This window comes from Engraulis encrasicolus, chromosome 10, assembly GCF_034702125.1.
Source record: "Engraulis encrasicolus isolate BLACKSEA-1 chromosome 10, IST_EnEncr_1.0, whole genome shotgun sequence".
NCBI lineage: Eukaryota > Metazoa > Chordata > Actinopteri > Clupeiformes > Engraulidae > Engraulis > Engraulis encrasicolus.
Genome location: NC_085866.1, coordinates 30707911 through 30720536, shown reverse-complemented (window position 1 = coordinate 30720536; position 12626 = coordinate 30707911). Strand labels below are relative to the sequence as shown.

Genomic DNA, 12626 nt, shown 5'->3' with positions numbered 1-12626 from the left:
GGTGAGTGTGTGTGTGCGTGCGTGTTTGCGTGCGTGTTTGCGTGCGTGTTTGTATGTATGCCCATTTTTGTGTACATGTGTTTGTGTTTGCGTCTATGTCTGTGTTTGTGTCTATGTGTTTGTACTGTATGAATTCTCATTTCTGTGTGTGTGTGTCCCTCTGTGTGTGTGTGTTTGTTTCCCGTTTATTTGCATCTCTCCATCTCTGTGCTCCCCTCTCTCCAGTCCCCTTGTCCAACCTGTACGGCCAGGTGAACGGTCTGCAGCTGTGTGTGGACCCGGCCAGTGTGCTGTGGGTCAACAGCTTCTCTCGCGGCCTGCTGCGGACGCTGGCGCAGGTCAAGGCCTTCTACCACCTACAGGACACCAGCAAGAGCGACGAGCACGTGGACCTCAGACTGGATGCCTCACAGCTACGGGTGAGGACATGCTTTATTGTGTGTGTGTGTGTGTGCGTGCGTGCCTGGTGTAGTGTGTACAGTGTTTGTGTACTCTTAATTTTGTGTGTGTACTTTTAGTACATCAATTAGTGAGATTCACCTAGAATAGGATAGAATGTAATACAATGAAAAGACTAGAAATGTCTGCCATTCCAGTGTTGATATGTACTTTACTTATTCATTGCTCAACACTCAGTTCTGTATGTTGTCTACTATCAGTTAATGTTGTATCAGTTTATGAGTGATTCTACGATTCCCCTACGCTTTTGGCAAAAGCAAAATGTCAATTATCAGTATTTTTTTTCAACTAAATGACCTAGATGTTTACATAGTGTATATATTTAAGTTTCCAAACAAACAAATTGCCAAGCTTAATCTTAAATCATTTGATAAATACTCGAATGAAAGCGAACATTTGCTTAATTATTTTGTCAACAGTGTTATGGACAAATACTATGTCATTTCAAACATATATGAAAATACTACAGAGTTGAAACAATATATGTTTGAAAGTGCTTATGTCCCTTAGCAGTAATGTTGTCATTAATCTGTGCAACTGATATAGAAAATGTGATTGTTGAGCTTCATAAGTAGGATTTTATGAGTCACTGTGATACAGACTGACACATTTTTCATCATAAATCCCTGTAACGTCTGATATGAATATAGTCACCCTCCTTACACAAGACTTCCTTCTCCAGAGATAATCCCTAGTGTATGTTCATAGGATTTTTCCAACACATAAGGGATCAATAGTGCAAAAACACTTTCAAAACAGTCAACGGTGTTACTCAACTGTGTTACGGTCAACAGTGCAGGGGAACAAGTCGGCACTTTTTTAGGAGAAAAAAACAGAGCAGACAAACCCATCTCCCTAGAACACAAATTATTTTGTTTGTTTGTCTGTCAATATGGATATAAATTGGCAAAAACATACTCCTCCTCAACTGTCATCAGTGTTGCCAGATTGGGCTGGTTCCCGCCCAATTGGGCTGCTTAGGATGGCCGTGTGCGGGTAAAAATGGCATCTATCAGAAAAACCTTCCCACTTTTTGCCATATAAATCAATAGAATTGGGCGGGTTTTTAGGGCGGATTTTGATCATTTTTTGGGCTGGAAATCATCAGCCTCATCTGGCAACCCTGACTGTCATACTTAATTGTAACACCATTGACGGTAACACCATTGACATTTCAGCCATTTTTATGGTGTTGTGCTAACTGAGGACCTCAGAAGTTCCACCACAATACCTTAATCAATTCATGTATCTGTATGCTTTATCTGTGTTTTTCTTCATGTGATTTCTAATTCAGATTCTTATGAATATGTTGATAACACAGTTGACAGGCAATTTTCCCGCTATGAGAACATGAAAAAGAATGGATTAAATTATGGAAGGATGGAGCTCAAAATTTACCAAAAAGTCTTCCCGTATCCTGCCAAAGAGGTTATGACATCACGTGATGTTATTCGTATGGCCTAAGACCAAACCATTACTGATTTATGGAGGAGGTTTCAGACCGTGACACGGTTAGCACAGTTTTCGTGGACACACACAAAATGGCAAATTTCATGTATAATGGAAAGGACAGTGGTCTTTCTGACAGTTTTGTCATATTGTGATGATTACTGTGAATCAACATTTGCAATCGTCTTGGGCAAAACAAGTTTCTTTACATGCTAATATGAAGACTGAATCTGACATTTGGAAAACAGGACGGCATGAAAACGCCCAAAACCAGTATTAAATATTCATTCTTATATTATATTAAATATTCATGCTGAGGGAAATAATGCTATGTCTACACTTTCTGTATTATATGAAAGATAAATGTTTTCTAATGTCCAAAACATCATTGGATGCAGTTAATAGTTAGTGGAATTGCCAAATAAAATCCACAGACTTAAAAGTGTAGGCGAATTAGAGAATCACTCTTATACTGTATTTTCATATTTTCTATCATCAGTTCATCTTGTGTTTGGTCATAAGAAAGAGGCATATGAAATCAAGCACAATTTATTTCTTGTTAATTACAGCTTTTATGTGTTTCTTGTGTTCTATGTGTGTTCGTGTGTGTGAGGTGTACTACTCCTGCACAACAATTGCCCATACTGGGACAAATAAAGCTACTGAACTACTACCTGTACTTGTTAATTAAATGATTGTTTTTTTCTGCCATCAGCTGATCATCCCTCTGGAGTCCTCCATCCTGGACCACCCGGACCGGCCCCAGTCCCTCAGCATCTCCGTGCCCCAGATGGTGCTTAGCAACACGCGCCACGCCCCTCACGGTTCCCGTGGCGACCTGGCCAGCACCTACGCCTGCTTCTCCTCGCGCCCCTTCTTCCGCCGCGCGCCCCACACCTCCACGTTCCCCAGCGACCTGAGCGTGTTCCACCCGCTGCCCTCCGCCTTCCAGCGGCTGGCCCAAGAGCAGGCATCCTGCCCCCTGCTGGATACCCGGCCTCCGCGTGGCCAGGACGTCTGGTGCCTGAGTTTATCCAGGGCCGCGTTGACTTTCGAAGGCGCCCGCCGGGGCCCCAAGGCTAAAGGTTTACCGTTCGTGGAGCCCTTCGCCATGGCCGTGTGGATGTGTCGTCCGGCTGCCTTCGATGCTGCCGCTGCTAAGACCGACGTTAGTCGATCCGGTAGCTCTGCAGACCTAGCGTCGCACGCCAACCACGTCGGCCAGACTTCCAGCCTGCAAAACGGGCTCAAGAACGGTCAAGCGCAGCCCGTGCCCCGAGACAAGGAGGCCCATGAGCGGGACGGGAGCGCGAGTGACGCTGGTGACCCTCCGCCGTCGGCCACCGTCCACGTCCTGGCCCAGTCGGTGACGCCCATGAAGGTGTGGCTCAACCACTTCCAGTACGTGGCCCTGCTGCGCATGAAGGACACGCTGGGCCGCCTGGCCGCCGAGCTGACCCGCAGCGGAGGAGGAGGAGAGGACGGGAACCAGCGAAGGAGAACAGCAGATGCAGAGCAGGATGAAGGGATGGGAGAATCCGAGGACGGAGAGGTGAAGCACGAGGACGGAGAGGCGGAGGTGGAGGACCGTCAAAAGGGGGCGCCACCACCACCACCCAGCGTGTGCGTGGCCTTCCTGGCCGACGCTTTCGAACTGGGCCTGCTGTTTCCCCCCTCGGCCAACCAGCCGGAGGAGGAGGAGGCTCGCTCGCTGGCCGAGACGGACAGCCCCAGCATGAGCGACTCCGACGCCTCGCCCACCCACCGCAGCTCCGACACCGCCGGGCCCCTGGAGGACAGCGGCATCGGGGGCAACGGCAGCACGGCCGGTGGGAAGAAGGGCGGAGGGGAGGAGGAGGAGGAGGAAGAGGAGGAGCAGGAGGGGTCGGTGGAGGAAGCGTGCGAGGCCTTGGAAGCGGACGTGGACGACGTCAGGGAAGGTGACCAGGATCAGGGTACAGCGGTGACCGACAACGTTCCCGAGCTGTCGCCGCCGTTGTCGCCCGGGACGGCCGCCGTGGCTGCCGGTGGCGTCACGACCATCTCCAGGGATGCCTCCACCTTCAGCCTGGAGGGGGAGCTGTCGAGCGCGTATAACGCCACCAAGGACGTGACCCAGGGCGCGCTGAACGTGTCGCTGGACCTGACCAAGGGGGCCTTCTCCATCACCAAGGATGCCTTCAGCATGTTCAGCCGCAGCTCCGGCATGGGCAAGATCTTCAACTCGCCTGCCAAGTAAGTAAGATGCTAAACATTTCAGGGATACATTTCTCGAAACCATAGTTGCTAACTACATTAGCTACTTTGTTCTTTGCAATCCAATTTCCTACAGGCAAATATCAAAGTTGCTAACTGGCTAACAACTACGCATCCCTTATATGACAAAAGAGTTAAAGCTGCTCGGGTGTGGGCAAGATCTTCAACTCGCCCGCCAAGTTAGTAAGATGTTTAGCATCCCCGATTTGACAAAAGAGGTAGTGAACCATCAAATATTTATGTTTGAATAGAAGTAAGAGAAATCATCAGATTATTGAATGGTTGGAACAAAGGAGCACTGAGGAAACGAGCAGTCCCTCCATTGGACACGCCATCTAGGCCAGAGCCGTCTAATAGGAGCGTTGTGTCAACTCGCCCGCCAAGTAAGTAAGATGCTAAGCATTTCAGGGATGCATTTCTCGAAACCATTGCTAACTACATTAGCTACTCTGTTGTTTGCAGTCCAATTTCCTATTGGCAACTACTGAAGTTGCTAACTGGCTGACAACTACGTATCCCTGATATGACAAAAGAGTTAAAGCTGCTCGGGTATGGGCAAGATCTTCAACTCGCCTGCCAAGTAAGTAAGATGTTTAGCATCCCCGATTTGACAAAAGAGTTGAAGCTGCTCGGGTGCGGGCAAGATCTTTAATGCACTCACCAAGGAAAGTAAGATGTCTAACGGTCCTGATTGACAAACTAAACCTGACAAGTAACTAGTCATGGGGAAGCGGTTAGGGTGTCAGACTTGTAGCCCAAAGGTTTCCGGTTCGACTCCCGACCAGCCAGGTTGGTGAGGGAAGTAATTAACCAGTGCTCTCCCCCGCCCTCTTCCATGACTGAGGTACACTGAGAATGGTACCGTCCCGCCGCACTGCTCTTTTGAGTCGTAAATGCAATTTTGTTGTGTGGAGTGTGCACTTGTGTGCTGTGAAGTGATGTCACAATGACAATGGGAGTTGGAGTTTCCTAGTTGGGCTTTCACTTCACAAAATGGTTAAATTCAGTCATAGCTCAGGCACGGGCAAGATATTCAATTCTCTTGCCAATTAATTAATTGAAGAAAGTGATGTTGAGTAGCTGGGGTGAAACCCCAACTGCGCTCTTTGAACTATTAAAACTTATCTGTGAACCATCATCTGGCTACGTCTGAAGAGAAGTAAGGGAAATTATCAGATTGGTACAAGTTTAGTCATTTCTCTAACACTCTCTAATGGTGACTGCTAAGTGAGCTAAAAGTCAAGTGTAGTAGAAATCTGGTCATGGCTGCCAAGTAAGCCAAGACAACATTGAATTTCCATCATGCTGGTGTTATTACGCTCTGCGTGTGTGTGTGTGTGTGCGCGTGCGTGCGCATGTGTGCAGGCAGGCGTTTAAGAGACTTCATACACAAGCTTTTAGCGTAATCACCATGTAGGCTACAACTGTACAATGTGTGGATTAAAGTTGACCCACTCTTTTAAAGCAATTGGGAGGTGCTTGTACTCGTGGAAGGCATTTGGGAGTTTTGGAGGCCTGCGTGCGTGCGTGTGCTCTGGAAAGGGACCAGGAGCGGAACTAATTGGCATTGTCCCCATCATAAGAGTGTATAGAAGTGTGTGAGAGAGAGAGAAAAAAAATGTGTATGTGCAGAGATGTGTGTGAGCTGTCAAGGGCAGGGACAGGGCGACCAGGTGCACCTTGGGCTGGCGTCAGCTCTTCTCTGTTCCCTCCCTATTTCTCTCTCTCTGTTTGCCCATCGTGGTCTCCCCATCTGTCTCCCTCTTCTCTCCTTCCTCCCATCGCTGTCTATTTATTTGCCCTCATCTTTCTTTCTCCTTACGTTTCTCTCTGTCTCTCATTCTCTTTCTCTGTTTGTATGTTGCAGTCCTTATCACTCTCTTGTTGTCTCTCACCCCCCCTCTGTCTCTCTGCCTCTGTCTGTCTGTCTGTCTGTCTCTCTTTCTCTGCCTCTCTCTCTCTCTCTCTCTCTCTCTCTCACTCTCACTCTCACTCTCACTCTCACTCTCACTCTCACTCTCACTCTGTCTCTCTCTCTCTCTCTCTCTCTCTCTCTCTCTCTCTCTCTCTCTCTCTGTCTCTCTGTCTCTCTCTATCTATATATTTTCATCTCAGCTTGTTTACGTTTGCTGTGTAGCCTTTTTGATCTGATCACCGCATCAGCAGCACACCCGTGTGTGTGTGTGTGTGTGTGTGTGTGTGTGTGTGTGTGTGTGTGTGTGTGTGTGTGTGTGTGTGTGTGTGTGTGTGTGTGTGTGTGTGTGTGTGTGTGTGTGTGTGTGTGTGTGTGTGTGTATGTGTGTGTGTAGGCCACAGGCTTCCAGTCAAGCCAGATAACAATATTACAAAGGAGGGGTTTGTCTCATCCCCCTACACTACCATTTTCACAGCAAGGACACACACACACACACACACACACACGGGTCAAAGACGTCCAAAAAGGAATTGTCATTCAGTGTAATGGATACCTTCTACTGACTGTAACTGTAAGAAACATGACTCTTTTTATTTTATTTTTTTCCAGTGAATTCATGAAAGCCTTGGCTGTCATCCATTCACTTGAAACAATTTAAAAACCATGTTTTTTTTTACAGTTACAGTCAGCAGAAGGTATCCGTTACACTGAATGACAGTTCCTTTTTGGACGTCTTTGACACACACACACACACACACACACACACACACACACACACACACACACACACACACACACACACACACACACACACACACACACACACACACACACATACACACACACACACACACACACACACACACACACTGTTTGTCCCTAATAGTATGTCACAGCTCAAGACATTCCCCAGATGTCTGAGTGTCTGCTGCCATGGTCTTCTTCTACACTAGGTTATGCCAGTGTGTATTCAGGTATCAGCCAGCAACTGTTTGAGGCCTCTGTTGGACCCTAAATCTAATCAGTTCAGAGAACAATGGTCAGTGACTACATATAGATAAATGTGTGTCTTTATGCTATCAGTACACATACTTTTTTTTGGAAGTTTGTCATTGATTACGCTACAAGTGTAGTGTAGATGTCATTAATAAAGAATGAACAAAGACAGACAGTAATTTTTTTATTGCTTTTTAGGGATGCACGATGTCAAAAAATTTCGGCCGATACCGATATCCGATTATGATATTGCTGTTTTGGCCGATGGCCGATATTAACCGATACCGATGTTTTTCTTTCTTTTAAAAAAAAAAAAAGAGATGACAATGATGCAAACAAACATCATTTTTGAATGTCGTCTTATTTCCAAAAACACTTTTTAACTCCCTGTGATAATTAGATAAAAAAATTGAGACAAAATAGAAGACAAACAGTGAAAGTCATCGTCAAGTCCATTCTTTTAGAACCGTAACATATAAAAAAAAAACATCGGCGTTAACATCGGCCCAGTTTTACCCATCAGACCGATGTCCGATGTGTTGAATATCGGCCGATATCGGCCGATACCGATACATCTGGCCGATACATCGTGCATCCCTATTGGGTCATTCCACGCCAAATCAACAAGTGCCCGCGCACTTAGGTCTCAAAAAATTCTGAAAATATTACCAAGTGTACCCATGGTACTTAAGAGAAACACTGTAAATTTATTTGAATGTAAGATGTATACTCTCCGTGTTACAGCCAATTTTACTGGGGGAGGGGGGGTGCCCATTTTGTTCACACTCTTTTTTTGTCAAAGTTCACAAGCCCCTAGCTCAATAACTAAACCATGTAGGAAGCTCAAATTTGGCATACTGGTACATAGATAGGAATAGTTTGTTGCTAAACTGTCAGTTTTGGTCTGTATGATCCTGCATTGTCATAGCATTCCCTCAAAGATGATACAAATTGTACTGGAGTTTTTGGCTGTGCTCTGTTTAGGCCTTCAGAAGACATATTTGTGCCCAACATAGCCTCTTGATTTTTTTCCCTTGTGGAGACAAGTAGGAACACTCTCATAAAAAGCTATAAATAGAAAGGAAACCCCATCAGTGTTTGAAAAGAAGACCTCACAAGTCTGACAAATCATTTTGGGTGTCATTTTCAGAGCTCCAGAACCCCTTGTGGGATTGTCCACAGATTTTTATTTTATTTTTTTCTTCATTCTCCATGAATTCTTCTTTTTAAAAATGCCAATGAGACTTGTCTTATGTGATGTTTTCTTTTTTAATTTCCAACCTGAACATTGAGCTCTGAAAATGACACCCAAAATGATTTGTCAGACTTGTGAGGTCTTCTTTTCAAACACTGATGGGGTTTCCTTTCTATTTATAGCTTTTTTATGGGAGTGTTTCTACTTGTATCTACAAGGGAAAAAAATCATGAGGCTATGTTGGGCACAACTATGTCTTCTGAAGGCCTAAACAGAGCACAGACAAAACTCCAGTACAATTTGTATCGTCTTTGAGGGAATGCTATGACGATGCAGGATCATACAGACCAAAACTGACAGTTTAGCAACAAACTATTCCTATATATGTACCAGCATGCCAAATTTGAGCTTCCTACATGGTTTAGTTATTGAGCTAGGGGCTTGTGAACTTTGACAAAAAAAAGAGTGTGAACAAAATGGGCACCCCCCTCCCCCGGTAAAATTGACTGTAACACGGAGAGTATACATATTACATTCAAATAAATTTACAGTGTTTCTCTTAAGTACCATGGGTACACTTGGTAATATTTTCAGAATTTTTTGAGACCTAAGTGCACGGGCACTTGTTGATTTGGCGTGGAATGACCCTATTGCTTTTGGTTTTTATTTAGGGGCATTTTTGCTTTCCTTTGAAAGGACAGTATGAGAGGCAACAGGAAGTGAGTGGAGGAGAGAGATGGGGTGAGGATCAGCAAATGACCTGGGCCGGAATCGAACCCGGGTCGCCGGCGTAGTAACCTAGTGCCCTAGTGCCCTACTGTTAGGGCTTATATTCGAAACCGTCTGGGTAGTTCAGTTCCCCACACTGTCAGAAAGGCAGTGGAACGTTAATAACCAGTGCTCTGCTTCTTCTTCCCATGTGACTTTCCGTAGTGTATTTTGTGTTCTTGGCCTACAAAACTATTTTGCCCACTGGCATTACAATAACCTGACCTTGACTTGACCTTGTCCTGGCATCCAGATGAGGCTGTCTAGTGCCTATGAAATAACATCGTCTTGGTGTCCTGTAAGAAGAAAAGTATTCAGCCTCTGGCATGACAGTAAACTGATTTGAGCTATGTGGACTTGATTTGACTTTGGTAGGGATCATCTACCAAATCGTCTGGAGGACTGGTGGCTGGTCTGTGCTGGAGGGGCTGAGTATACTTCGTTGTCCTTGTTTACAAAAAGCATTTCCTCCCTCAGGAGTAACTACAAACTCATTTGACCATGCTTGGTTTGACTTTCTCTGCTGGGGTTCCGGAAGCTACGGAACGTTTGTTTTTGTTTTTATTAAATTAAATTACATTACATTACATTTCTCTTGGCTGTCGCTTTTATCCAACTGGTTACAGTCCCTGGAGCACTATGGACTTAGGTGCCCTGCTCAAGGGAACCTCATCCATGGAGTGTGGTAGGGGGGATGGGATTAAATGATGTGATACTGTCACCAGTATGGTCTTTTTGTTCCCTCCTACATTTCCTCAACCTTATTTCACCACAGCCCAATCTCCCAGAGCACTCATCCTCTTTCCAATGTTTTGAAGATGAACAGCCCAAAAGGAAACGGATGCCTTATTGGTTCTTTAACCTGACTTGTGATTTCCCCTTTTGGTGTACGAAGTGGGGCCAGCCCTACTTTCCAAAAAATGACTGTCTTGTTAGTTCAGTCTCTTACCTGACTTGTGATATTTCCTTTGCTGTAGGGACCAGCCCTACTGTCCAAAATGCCTCTGCTGGTTTCTTGGTTCTTCAACCTGTCTTGTGATTTTCTCTTTTGGTGTAGGAATCAGCCCTATTGTGTAGAATGACTCTCCTTGTTTTTTGGGTCTTTAACCTGACTTGTGATTCGCCTCTTGTGTAGGGACCAGCCCTATCGTCCTGATGACTCGTCGTCTGGGGCCTCGTCGCTGCTGGGTGGCCTGCGGCTGCAGAGCATGAAGCCCTCCTCCTCTCAGCAGTCCCTGGACAGCGCCATCTTGGACGGCAGCATGCTCGACGACCGCCTCTCTGTCGCCAGCGACACCAGCGACAACTTTGCCATCCTCATGGACTCCGGTGGGTACCAGGTTGGGCCTAGTAGTAGTAGACTGACATAATGCACTCATGGGCACCACTTGGGCCTACCTATGACAAGGCTATGACTGAACAGTAGGTTAAAATATGTGTTAAGACTAAGAGATGATGATTGGAGGAGGGGAGCTGGGGTACAAGGGGCTAACAACTCTGATAGGAGACTATGGTAGCTACTAATTTAGTGCCTGTTTGTGTGCTTGTTTCATGTGTAAGATGTGTAAGAACTTGGTTGAAAGCTGAATTTGACAAGTGTTTTCCTGTCAATGAGTTGCCTGACCTGTCCAACATAGCCCAAAAGCCTTATGTATGATTCAGGGACTGGCATTCTGAGTTCAGAAAGTAAAATCCTCCCTGCCCTGCCACATATTTGTTCCAGCCAATTCAATGAACCAGTTGATCCTAATTACCACACCCCTCTAGCCAGATTAATGATCTTAATTAGTGGATAACCTATATTAGAAATATGGTGAGAAGGAATACCTGACAGGGATTTTTACTTTTTGAACAACTTGTGTGCCTCTGGTGTGATTTATAGATGTACAGTCAATCCGGAAAGTATTCACAGCGCTTCACTTTTTTCACATTTTATTATCTCCGGATTGGCTGTAGGTGTACATATTTAAATGTCATTGAGTTTTCCATGTGTATTGTTCCAGAGTCGGGTCTGGAGTCGATGCGTCCTGAGAGCAGTGTGCTGGGTAGCAGGGGGAGTCCCTCAGTGGCAGCGGAGAGGGACAGAGACGCCGGCTCCACAGCTGACCTCAGCAGCTCCCTGTCACACAGCATGGAGGAACTCAGCCAGGACATGGTGAGAGGACAACCACATGGAAATTGAATACAAAGTCCGCACCTTCAGGCTCCCATTTCTTTTCATTTAATGATTTAATGTGACATTTCGGGCAGCAGAAACGGGAGCCTGGTGTGCAGACTTATTTTTCAATTTTCATGTGACTTTGCTGGTCCTGCACCCAGAATATTTTTGTTGTGTTTGTGTTTTTTTCTTTACTGAACTGAGAGTACAACCACACACATAGTACCAGGGCTCTAAATTAACACCAGCCAACCGGCCAAATGCTGGTGACATTGCAGTTTGGCTGGCAGAAAAGAAAATGTACTAGCCACTTTGACCCATTAGTGATTGTGTGTTTGGCCAGTAAGATTAACATCTACTAGCCATTTTGGCTGGTAATCAAAAAAGTTAATTTAGAGCCTTGCATAGTACCATATGCACACTAGACTAGAATATACAGTACAGTAGCACAGGTGTGTGTGCTTAGTAGGTCCTACAACTCCCTCTCACTCGGCATGGAGGAACAGGGTGAGAGTACAACCACATATGCATAATGGACATATGCACAATAGACTAGAACAGTGGTTCTCAAACTTTCTGTGTGAAGTACCACCCGAGAAAATATTGAGCTCTCCGAGTACCACCTTGACAACCAACATTAGAATATCGCAGCAAAGGCCTTCCATATTCACTTTTGCCAGTCAATACAGGAGAGGTTCATAATGGCATCAACAGCTACAGTCACATTCAGTGCAAGTTTGTTTTTAAATGTCTTGCTTGCCTAGTATTATTCTGCATTATGTTTTCAGATTCATACAGTTCAATATTGCAAAATGTGAGACCAAAGGAACATTTTCGACTGCAACAACTTGATCAGCCTTCAAATCAATGCATAAAAAATGAATTCTTCCAAGTACCACCAGAGATGTCTCAAGTACCACCAGTGGTACGCGTACCACAGTTTGAGCACCACTGGACTAGAATATACAGTAGCACAGATGTGCTTGTCTATGTGCTAGCTTAGTAGGGCATACAGCTTCCTTTCACACCGCCTGGAGGAACTCTGCCAGGACATGGTGAGAGTACAACCACACGTACGTATATTGTATGCCCAATAGACTAGTACACTGATTCTCAAACTGTGGGCCTGGGCCCAGTGGTGGGCCTTGAAAGTATCCCATGTGGTCCTTGGAGTCATTTTCTAAAAATCTAAATAATAGTGTGTGGTGCGTTGCTGTTGGAGTTTTATTGGCTATTGGGTCAGAGGTGGGCCCCGGACATTTGTGAAAATTTCAAGTGTGCTCCAAGTGGGAATAGGTTGGGAACCCCTGGACTGGAATACACATTGACACAGATGTGTCTGAGCTATAGGCCCTACGAAGCTAGCACACACTCAGCTCTCTCACAGCGTGGAGGATCTCCGCCAGGACGTGGTGAGAATAAATAGCCCA

At 45.5% G+C, this 12626-nt stretch overlaps 1 protein-coding gene across 2 annotated transcripts in view; it reads left to right on the top strand.

The window, feature by feature from the left end:
* bltp3a (bridge-like lipid transfer protein family member 3A) overlaps positions 1-12626 on the top strand; it is a 76968-nt gene that overhangs the window by 47028 nt on the left and 17314 nt on the right. For both annotated transcript variants that reach the window (XM_063208648.1, XM_063208649.1), the window contains 4 exons: positions 226-419; positions 2624-4143; positions 10174-10367; positions 11042-11193. In XM_063208648.1, the coding sequence (XP_063064718.1) occupies positions 226-419; positions 2624-4143; positions 10174-10367; positions 11042-11193 (2060 nt within the window). The remainder of the gene's footprint in view (positions 1-225; positions 420-2623; positions 4144-10173; positions 10368-11041; positions 11194-12626) is intronic.